General features: G+C 55.9%; 1 protein-coding gene across 1 annotated transcript; it reads right to left on the minus strand.

Annotated features, from left to right (window-relative positions):
- Nucleotides 1–26: 26 nt before the first annotated feature.
- Nucleotides 27–11,011, minus strand: ACAA1 (acetyl-CoA acyltransferase 1). The gene is made up of 12 exons (XM_082663899.1): nt 10,745–11,011; nt 10,449–10,542; nt 9,383–9,440; nt 6,281–6,360; nt 5,935–5,977; nt 4,070–4,168; nt 3,122–3,202; nt 1,785–1,975; nt 1,450–1,629; nt 1,110–1,165; nt 859–1,004; nt 27–556 (listed from the first exon to the last, which is right to left on the minus strand). The coding sequence occupies exons 1-12, from the start codon at nt 10,919–10,921 to the stop codon at nt 481–483; spliced, it is 1,281 nt and encodes a 426-aa protein (XP_082520025.1). The 5' UTR covers nt 10,922–11,011; the 3' UTR covers nt 27–480.
- Nucleotides 11,012–11,515: the final 504 nt, after the last annotated feature.

Consider the following 11,515-nt stretch of genomic DNA (forward strand, 5'->3'; position numbering starts at 1 on the left):
CCCCCCCCACCCCGCCCCACCACTTCCAGGCCCTGCACCCTGTGTCCTCAGAGCTAATACAAAGGGTCGGCCACGCCCCTGTGGAGACCAGAGCAGTTAAAAGAGTCACTATTCAGATTCAGCAGAGGCAGGACTAGCATACCAAGAACTGGCTCTTTCTTGGGGGAAAAAACCACAGCCACGGAGAGAAGGTAATGCGTTTACTATGTTTACTGCACTCCGCATCCACAGGCCCCTTCCCCCAGGAATCAATCACACGGTGGCCTTGCAGGCTGGGTGAGCCAGGCCAACTTTACCTGTCTCAGCTAGAGGGGCCTGACAGACGGCAGCCCGATACCTCACCCGCTCCCGTACTGTCTCATCAGTGTTCACATTTGCCAGCTCAGCTGAAGTGCCTTGACTTGCCACTGCCACCAGTGCTGGGACTCCCCAGGTGTCACGTCTGTAGCGCTACTGCCAGAGCACTGGGCTGGGCCTCTTTCAGTTTCCAGGGTATTCGAAGACGGCGGCGGCTCCCATGCCGGTCCCGATGCACATGGACACCACCCCATACGCCCTGTGGAAGCAAAATGTGCTGGTTGGGTGAAGGCACAAAGGGCAGAAGCCCAGCCACCAAGCTCTCCCCGGACCAGGCTGAGCTGTGTGGACCAAGGCCTTCACGGGCACAGGACGCCAGACCTCAGGGAACGTGGTTCCCGGCCTGCCCGCCGAGGGGCGCGCACACGGTGGCCGATGCCTGCCGCAGGCCAGGGGCCCGTCTCCTCGGCTCGGAGTGTGGGGGGGGCGGGGGCGCGTACACCTCCCCCCATCAGGCGCACCAGCTGGGCCCCCCCCGACCCCCACGGGGACCGGCCTTACCGCCTCCCGCGGCGCTTCAGCTCGTTGAGCAGCGTGATGACCTGTCGTGCCCCAGTGCAGCCCAGCGGGTGGCCCAAGGCCACCGCACCCCCCAGAGGGTTCACCTTCTCAGGGGGCAGTTGCAGCTTCTCCACACAGTAGACGACCTGGAGGGAGGCTGAGCATCAGTGTAGCTCCCTCCCCAGTCCCCCGCACCACCCTCCCGCTGCCTCCAACTGGGCGGCCCAGGCAACAATGCAAAACAGGCTCACCTGACTTGCGAAGGCCTCATTGATCTCAAAGATGTCCACGTCCTCCACCGTCAACCCTGCAGGCAAGCGGAAAAGACCTGAGCTGACCCAGCGGCCCCTTAGCAGGCTTCTCAGACTCCCTGGGGCCCTATGCCATCCATGGCCTGGAGGCTGGGCTGCCCGGTGTGTCTGCCTCTGTTCCAGATGGGTGAGCGGGTCCCAGGTGTGGGGTCAGGAAGGGGTCGGGGTGCCCCACCTTCACTCTGCGGCACCCGCAGGCCCACCCCGGGCACCCGCCTCTGGCAACAGCACGAGAGGCAGGGGCTGGATCCAAACCTAGGGTGTGAAGGAGCCATCTTACCTGCTTTTTGCAAAGCTACAGGGATGGCATAGGCAGGTCCAACGCCCATGATGTCAGGTGGGACCCCAACCACTGCGTAGGACCTCAGGACCCCAAGGATGGGAAGGCCCAACTCTTCTGCCTTGGACCTCCTGGCCAGCAGGATGGCAGCTGCCCCGTCACTCACCTGGCTAGAGTTTCCTAGAGGCAAACCACAGGGTTAAGGAGGCCTCGGGGCAGCTCCGAGGAGGTCCAGACCTTCCATATCCACCCTGCCCGGTGGCTCCAGGCTCCCAGAGGAGAACACCCGGCACGGAAGCAGCCCCCTCCTCACCCCACCCCCAGCCCAGTCTCACCAGCTGTGGTAGAGCCCCCCTTCTTGAAGGCAGGCTTCAGTTTGGCCAGGCCCTCCAGGGTGGTGTCGGGGCGGATGCCCTCATCGTGGGCCACGGTGACACTTCTCTCAGTGCCCTTGTCATCACGGACCGTGGTGGTCACAGGCACAATCTCAGCTTGGAAACAGCCCTTGCTCTGGGCTCTGGCTGCCCTGCCAGCACCGTGGACAGCCAAGCTCAGGTTTCCATGGGGTTACCTTCCTTCCTGGGGTCCCTCCCTGAGGCCTCCGCCTCCTGCCCTGCCCTCTGGGACAGACATGCAAGCTCAGACTGCTACATGCGGGGTCACACTCACCTCGGGGGCAGTGCACAGGGTCCCCTACTACCCCACCTGCCCTGGGACTGGGAAGCCCAGGGCTTTACAGGGACTTCTTGGCCATCAGCCTTAGATCTTCAGATCCTGGCTTATCCCAACCTCAAAGGGGAGGGGGAAGTTTGGAAGTGGCGGCTCCCCTTTGAGACCTTCACCCAAGAGGGACTAAGTCAAACTGAGGCTGGAGCCCCAGGAATATTTGCGCTGGGTTCTGCCAGCTTTTCTGTTCCCTCCCGTCGCTCAACTCCATCCATTCCCCATGTTTCCACGTGATTAAAATGACATATACTACCCTGAATATATCTATGCAAAATTTGCATGAGTGACACTTACGATTAACACAGACTTGTTAGTGAAATAAAATCTTTTAAATGTCAAAATAAAATAAAATGCCATATACCAAACTACCGGACGAATCTTTGTATTTAAACAGTGTAAAAGCACAGGGCATTTTAGGGTGGTCCTTGCAATCATGCAAAATGTAAGGGCCCACAGGCATTCCCATGGGGAGGAAGCCACGGCTTTCACCAAATTCTCAAATGGTTACTTGCACCCAAGTGGCTAAGAACCACTGCCTCAGTGTCCCCAGCCCCTGCCTCAGGATGCTACCCCAGACTCAGGGATGCCAGGGTCCCCGGCAGCACTGGCTCCACCCTCCAGGCTACCCAGAGAAGCCTGTGGTTACCATGTCTAATCACCAAACCACAGCCAACTAGAGAAGAGCCCTGGCCCTCCTTACACTCTCAATAAATGGATGGGGAAACCGAGGCCAAGCTACGGAGAGACACTCAGGGTAAACAGACTGTAACGGGACACAGTGCTAACTGCACAGTGGCCCCCCCGCCCTCCCCCACCTCCCCCTTCTGGGAGGTAGAGGCTTAGAAACCAGTGGTAGCCTAAGGGCAGCTCCACCTGAGATCACTTAGGACAGCCTCCAAACCTCACTCTCCAGCCCCTTAAACATCTCACCCCAAATAGCACTCACTTTTGCTGGGAAGCCAGTGCAAAGGTATCCTGCTTCTCCCGCGAAATGCCAAATCGCTCGGCTACGTTCTCTGAGGTTATCCTAGAACACAGACAACAACAGTGAGCGTGGAGCCAGGCAGCCTGGGGACGGGCCCCAGGGCTGCAGGCAGGAGAACCGGAGGGCCTGTCTGTGCCACAGTGACAGTAGTGATGACTCAGGGCGGAGCACAGGCAGGGAGTCAGTGACGCTGGCCAGACTCTAAGACGCCTGTTCACCAGAGACCAGCACACAGGAGGGCGTGGGTAGGGCACTAACTGGCTTGGCCAGCTTCTCCTGTGCCTCAATGAAAAGTGCTTTACCGTGGGAGAGGAGTCCCCCTCTGGGAAGGCCACACCCAGCTTTCTGCTCCCCGTAGCTGGAGCCTCCCCTCATCCTGGGAGCCCAGAGCCACAGAGGGGCCTTTGGCCGGGGCTTCTGGCCTTACAGGCTTCCCTCGGAGATGGTCCCTGGATGTGGAGGCAGCCGTACATCCCCTCACACGTCCAGCGGAGCCACGACTCCCTGCCCACGGACCCCGGGGGTGGCTCTGGATGCCTTTGATGCTGCACTGACAGGGCCCAAGGGCCCTCGCCAGCATGGCCGGTGAGCAAAAGCCTCCCGCCTCCTCAACTTTCTAGGCCTCCAAGGCTTTAGGGTGCAGCTGCCATCATGCCTTGTGTGACTGAGCCCCTCAGGGTGGGAGTGACAGGCTGGGCCATGCTTGGAAACCCAGAGGCACAGAGCGGACTGGGGGCCTCAGGACACGGAAGTCAGGGCCAGCACTAAGTCCCATGCCCAGAGTCCCTGCAGAGCAGACCAGGGCCGAAGGCGGGAGGCCACAAGATAATCCAAGTTCCTGCACCCCTGCTCCGGGCCAGGCAGGGAGCTGAGCGGGGATAGGCACACGGAGCCACGGTGGGCGCTCACCCCATAGGAATCAGGCAATCTCTGGCCTTCTCCTTCTCCACCAAGCGAGAGGTAACATTTCCAGGGTTCCCTCTGTCTGCCAGGGACATGGACTCCACCCTGAAGAGGAGGTGATCATCAGCAGGACTCCCCACGGAGAGCTCTGCGTCTGGCAAGTGCTGGGAAATGGCCAGGGAGCTCAAGGCAGAGCACTGGCCGGCAGCACAGAGCTGGGGGTGCAGGGCTGCTGAGCCCCAGCCGCACCCTCGCCCCCACCGCTGCACAGTCCACATGCCTGGGCAGGGCCTCACTTCCCAGCACAATTGGTCCTGCAGCCAGTCCCAAGGAAGGCAGCCTAGTGTTGGCCACCGTGGGAGAAACACATCTAAGGAGCCCGGGCCCTGCCCTCAGGGGCCACAAATTCAGCGGAGAGAAGAGACAAATGTTTCAAAAGCTGCACATCAAAGAGCAAGCCGACCTGCATAGACCAGGAGGTGCTAGGAGCCCAGGGAAACACCAGCGATCTCAGTTTAGTGTGGTCAAAAGGGCTTCCAGGAGGTGGCAGGATACAAGGCCTCAAAGGATGACAACACATAACCTTGACTGAACGCTTTTCATGCGCCCAGCGCCACTGTAAAAATCTTTTCTGGGAATTCCCTGGCCGTCCAGCGGTTAAGACCGCGCTTCCACCGCAGTGGGCACAAGTTCGATCCCTGGTCGGGGAACTAAGGTCCCGCACGCCCTGCAGTGTGGCCACCCTGCCCCCGCAAAAAAAAAAAAAAAAAAAAGTCTTTTCAGGTATAAGAGCACTTTGAACAGTGTCAGGCTCAGAGAAGCTGAGTTAACTTGTCCATGGTCACTCAGCCAGGATCCAAATTTAGGTAGTCTGGCTTCAGAGCCCACTGCCACCTAGGATATCCTGGGCTACTCATCACGATCACAGTCTACGGGGAACAGTCAGCCTGTGACATGGGGGAATGTCCTGGCCCCAAATCCTTAATACCCTAGTAACACAGTCTTTTAATTTGCTTGGGGACTCAGATACCCTCTAAGAAACACATGAAGGCTCCGACCTTCTCCTCAGGTCACCCACACCCCCGTCCCTCCTCCAGTAAGATAGAAACTAGAGGGCAGCCTGGGCAGTGGCCTTTGGCCGGCCAAAGTCCCTGCAGTTTGGTCTTTGTGTTTATCTACAACTGCAGACACAGGGCAGTACAGCAAGTGCCAACTGGCACAGCTCTGAGACGGCCCAGCAGGGCTCCAATCGAGAAATGCTATGGAGAGGAACTGAGAGGCAGAGGGCGCACATCAGGATCCTGGGGCTGCTGGCCTCCCCGAGGCTGCCAGCACCCGACGCCCACCCCAGCCTACCCCTCCCTGGGCTCCACACGCTGCAGCTAAAAACGGAGTCACAGCTGACAGGGACAAAACCACCACAGATCTGACCGTGTCCCTCAGAACCCAGGAGGCAGCTGGAAGTTTCCACCTTGGTCAGGGTGGGGGACAGCCAGCCTGTGAAATGAACAAGCTAGTTCTACAGCAGGCAGCTGTCCCTGGCTCTAGGGAAGCGAAACTGCTCTTTCTCTCAGCAGCCATCATGAATCAACAAGGGCCACAGACAGAAACCCAGTGCCGTATTTCCTCACAATGCTTGCCCACATTTCCAGCCCGACAGATTTCCAAGAAAGAAAGCTCTTCAAAGCCCACTTCCTCTGGTGCTGAGAGATGTGAGCGGTTCCCGAGCAGCCAGAGCTGGGGACCACTTCTAAGTGCCTGCAACGGCCAGGGGAGAATTCTAAAATCATGGCCTCTGGGAACTCAGGAGGTGAACATTAGTTTCACTGGTACAAGTCAGTTAATAAGCTCCAGCAGGAAAAAATTCTTACCCACAAGCCATGCCAATGTCATAAGACCCATTTCTGATGCCACCTGCAACAAAAGCATTTCATAAACATCCTTCCCCAGAGTCCATCTGTCCTGGGAACAGGGGAGCCTCTTCCCCACCTGGTCTCTAAGTGGGACTCAGCCCCAGCCTCAGAGATAGAAGACCCAGGAGTGTCCAGAAAAGGCTGGGGGTGCAGTGAGGGGCTCTCCTCCAGGCTTTCTGAGATTACGGTCCTGTCAGAAATCCTTACTGCTTGCCCAGCAGACAGTGACTCTGACGACCCAAATCCGAGGAGCCAGGAACAAGGCCAGGCCGCGGCACTGGGTGCCCACCCAGTCAGAACTTACCAGCTATGCTGGCCACCGCCTGGAGCCCTGACGAACACTGTCTATTGACAGCTGACAAAGGCACAGTCTCTGGGATGTCACTGAAACAGAAAGTGAGAACAGAGTCAGCCCCCTCTCCCCTGCCAGGCTCTCAGGGAAAGCAGGCCTGTGCTCCTGGCCAACATGACTGCCCCTTCAGGAGACAGAAAGCCCAGGGGAACAAACCCAGCAGCCCTGCCCCTACTCCAGGCCTGACCTACACTGGGCAAACCCCATCTCTGCAGGTGCTTGCTCCCCAGTGCCCCACAATCACATGCCCTTCCACCCTGTGATTCTCCTCATCCAAGGCCAAGCACAGCGCAAACGCAAGAGAAGGCTGGCTGGGCCACAGGGGTCCTTCTTTCTCTTCCTTTGAAGATTCAAAAATTAAAACTGTATATCCCTGTTTCCCATGAAGAATAGAGAAGAGGGCCTGTGGCCAAGACAGAGAACCAGTGCAAAATAAATGTCTGAAGTACGACAGATGGCCAACAGGCACGTGAAAAGATGTTCAACGTCGCTAATTCTTAGAGAAATGCAAGTCAAAACTACAATGAGGTATCACCTCACACCAGTCAGAATGGCCATCAAAAAGTCTACAAATAATAAATGCTGGAGAGGGTGTGGAGAAAAGGGAACCTTCCTATACTGTTGGGGGAATGTAAATTGATACAGCCACTACGGAGAACAATACGCAGGTTCCTTAAAAAACTAAAAATAGTGTTGCCTTATGATCCAGCAGTCCCACTCCTGGGCATAAATCCAGAGAAAACCATAACCCCAACGATCGCTGCAGCACTATTTACAATAGCCAAGACATGGAAGCAACCTAAATGTCCATCAAAAGAGGAATGGATGAAGAAGATGTGGTACATATATACAACGGAATATTACTCAGCCATAAAAAGAACGAAATAATGCCATTTGCAGAAACATGGATGGACCTACAGATTGTCATACTGAGCGAAGTAAGTCAGACAGGGAAACACAAATATCATATGATATCACTTATATGTGGAATCTAAAATATGACACAAATGAACTTATCTACGAAACAGAAATGGACTCACAGACAGAGAATAGACTTGTTTTTGCCAAGGGGGTTGGGTAGGGGAGAGATGAAGTGGGAGTTTGGGATTAGCAGATGCAAACTATTATATATAGAATGGATAAACAACAAGGTCCTACTGTATAGCTCAGGGAACTATACTCATTATCCTGTGATAATCCATAATGGAAAAAAATATATTAAAAAACAATGTATATATATGTATAACCCAATCACTTTGCTGTACAGCAGAAATTAACACATTATAAATCAACTATACCTCAATTAAAAAAAAAAAAGAAATGTCTCAAGTATGAGGCTAGAAACCATCCCCACTCCTCAGCCTTACTAGTAACCATGTGGCCTTTATGTTCCCATTGTCTCTGGAAAGGCTGTTCCCAGCTGGACAAAAATCCCTGATGGGTACTAGGTATTCTAACATCCCTTCTTCTGACGGGTTCCCCCAGATTCTCACACTGGTTCCAGCCCTGGAAGCTGGTGAGGCTGCGTCTGCCAGTGTAACCTGTGCTGGCCAAGGGTACAAAGCCCTGGGGAAATCCCCAGACCCATGGACTCAGAACCTCAGGGGTGAAAGCACTGTTGATTCTGTTGATTCTGGCGTGCAGCCAGCGTCAGGAACCTCTGGGCTAGTGCCCAGGCCAGGCTCTGCTGAGACCCCCTTGGGTGGATAGTCTCCTAGGTCCCTGTGGCCTGTTTAACCCTTCCCAGGTCCCCTAACTCCCTACTACCTAGTTACCACCCCTTCACCCAATCCACCAAGTGTTCATTAAACACCTACTTGGTATGAGGCACCACTGGAGGGATGCTGACATGCTTATAATACAGAGCCCTAGAGGATGCCCAACCACACACAGAAAGTGAATTAACTAGCAGAGACTACAATAACAGAGCAAGGTGGCAAATCACATCACAAGGAAACACGTGGCTAGCGACTGGAAAAGAATGGGCCCTCGTTTTAAGCTTGGGAACTCAGAGAAGTCTGGTCAAAATGGTGAAACTGTGTTTGAACAGAGTTTAACTGGGGCAGAGAGGGGAGGTAGGGACAGTACTGCAAGGGGACAGAAAGACCAGCTTAGGGAAGGCAGTGGGCAGACAGGCTGGTTGAAAGAGGAAGCAGCAGGCAGATTAGGCTAGAAGTCAAATCTGGAGCCAAATCGCTGGAATCTTTGAAATCCAGGCTAAGCAGTCTGAACTTCTCCTAGTCTCCACAGGTTTTGTCAGTTTTCCTGTTCCTTCACTAGTTCACGTTCCTGTTGTTTCTTCTCCACGAAGCTGGGAGTACACAGCTCAGTGGCTCTTAAATCGACATGTGAAAATAATTTAAACCTCCTCCCTGTCTTAGGACAACAAGTGGTAAAGGGCAATTCACCAGGGCCCCTTCTGGGCTACCCTTCACCCCAAGATTCTGCGCTGTCCCCAAGCCTCTGCTGATGGGCTAGCATTTAAAAAGCTCAAAATCAGGGCTTCCCTGGTGGCGCAGTGGTTGAGAGTCCGCCTGCCGATGCAGGGGACACGGGTTCGTGCCCCGGTCCGGGAGGATCCCACACGCCGCGGAGCAGCTAGGCCCGTGAGCCATGGCCGCTGAGCCTGTGCGTCCGGAGCCTGTGCTCCGCAACGGGAGAGGCCACAACAGTGAGAGGCCCGTGTGCCGCAAAAACAAACAAACAAAAAAAAGCTCAAAATCACTCTTCAGTGTGCCAACCTGCTTATTTACTTGACAAGAGGACAGAGTTCACAAGCAACAAGCTGATTTTGGCTTAGGAAAATCAGGCCACAAGGAACTTTTTGCTCCAGTCCCAAAGGCCGTCTGTCCTGGCTCAGCGCTGGGAAACACACCCTCCCTTCAAAGTAGGGGGAAGGCAGCATGCAGAAAAGCAGGGTGCTGAGGACCCTGGCTGTGTCCAGGTCTGGTGTCCAATCCTGATCTTCTCCCCACAACAGGCTGAGTTCTCTGGGACCTGAGCCCAAGCAAGAGCGTGAATAGCCAACCCAGGGCAAGAACTGGAAAAGTTTACCTCAGAAACTGGGCAATTCGGGCCATTAATGCTCCGGCCCCAGGCTGAAGCACATTTCCTGTGGACAACAAACCTTTATTCAGTGCCAGGCACTAAGGTACAGCTGTGATTACCAAGAGGGGGGCATTCCAGATCTTCCTTCAGAAACAGTGGAATTTCAAGGTCTGGAGCAGGGGCAGCCAGCTATACAGCAGCTTGTCCTGGCCATACACTAGATCCAGTCCCTGAGAGGCCCAAGCTCCCTTGCCCATGCAACCTGCTTTTCCAAATCAGCACACACTAGGGAGGTCGCCTGCCTTTAAAAGGTTAACATGGAAAGAAGAATGCAGTGCAAAGCTTTAAGTCTGAAGAAGTAGTTCTGTCAGTTAGGAAAGTGTTTTTGAAATGCACACCTTCCCCTAAGTGTCCTCCACCAAGCCCTGCTGGCACTCCAGGGGTGGAACAGTGATCCCCCATCTAGGGCTGACACTTAGGTGATGTGACTCTTACCATATAATGTTATGTTTCCAGGCTAGAGGAGCAGAGTTGGGGAAAAAGGGTTGGACTGAAGGTCAAGAGGTCCTGGATTCAGGTCCAAGCTCTGCTGCAAATTCCCCAGGCCTCAGTTTCTCCATCTGCCTCAGTTTCTCCATCTGTAAGTGCGGGGCTGGACTAGATGGCATAGATGCTTTGCCATCTATGCCAGTTTTGATGCTCCAAACTCCCTCTGTTCTACCCTGGCATAGATAGTACGTCAGGATGGGTACAGAACCCTAGCCTCCAGTCTCTTAGGGTGTTCTCAAACTCCTGTGCCAAGACCCTGGCGTTGAAATGTCTGTCACTTGAGATCCCAGCTTTCTATCACACTTAATATGCAGAATGTGCTTGGAGCGGGCACAGAAAATGCCTGGAGGCGGGGGTGGGGGGGGTGGAGTCTATAGCCCGAAAAGGACGATTACAGTCAGCTGCGTGAAGTCCATCGACATTCCCCTCAGGGAAAACACCTGGAAAGTGCCTGGTGTTTGAGGAGGGCTTCGGCGTAATGGGAAGGCGAGAACCGAGCGCAGGGCCCGGGTAGTGCACTCACCCACGCAGATATCTCCCAGCTGGGCCGGGCTCAGCTTGACGTCCTGGAGAACCGCGGTCATGACGGCGGAGAGAAGTTCGTCGGGGGTGGTGTCCTGCAGCGGGAAGCGCGCGGCTGGCGGCGATGCTCGGGGTTCCCAAAATCCCAGCTCCCCCAGCCCCACCCCAGAGACACAGAGCGGTCCAACTCGGGCGCGGAGCCACCACCGACGCCGAGGGTTACCGAACAGAGGAGCCAGACGCCAGCCCGCCCCGGGCCGCCATCTCACACCCGGCGCCCGAGCCCAGGAGTCTCACCTTGAAGCCGCCGCGGCCCGACCGGCCAATGGCCGTGCGCCGCCCGTGCACCACCACTACATCCTCCGCCGACTTCCGCGGAGCGCCGCTCCAACACGGCGCGGCCCGCGGCGCCGGCTCCGGGCCCGAAGCGGGCTGGCGGTTCAGGTGACCCAGCACCACCTGCAGCCTCCGCATCGCGTAGCTCGGCAGGGTAAAGCCCCAACCAGCCAGCAGCAGAGAGTAGCAACCAACAGACCAACGCCCGCGCAGGCGCTGAACCGTACCTCTGACCACCCGCTTCCTCTATCCTAAGCCCCGCCCGCAACCCTGCGGGTCTGACTGGCCCTTCCCTCTAAGGTCCCGCCCACCTCCCCGCCTCAGACAACCAGAAGGCGAGTCTGCCTGAGGTCCCGCCCCTGCCGCAAACGGAACCTCCTAAAGTTGAACCCAAGGTCTTTCCACTCAAAGCCCCGCCTACAGTAGCCTCAGGCGGCTGCCAACCAGGAGGTGGGCTTTTCTGAAGCCCCGCCTAGAAATACAGACAGGAAACCTTTCTACTTGCAGCCCCGCCTACTGCCAAACCCGAGGCGGGTCTCCAACAGCCCCATTGGTATCTTGAAGCAAATTTCACCATTGCCAGGGGTCCCTTTCCCTACAACTCTGCCCTCTGCCCGCCACCAAACAGAAGGCAGGTTCGTCAGGAGAGCCGCCTACAGCTTCTTGTCGGGAAAGAGGGGCCAGCGACTATAATTCCTCTTCCCCTTGCCTATCCTTCTCTGCTGTCTCCCC

The sequence above is a fragment of the Grampus griseus genome (genome assembly GCF_964374135.1).
Source record: "Grampus griseus genome assembly, chromosome: 10".
In the NCBI taxonomy this organism is placed as follows: domain Eukaryota; kingdom Metazoa; phylum Chordata; class Mammalia; order Artiodactyla; family Delphinidae; genus Grampus; species Grampus griseus.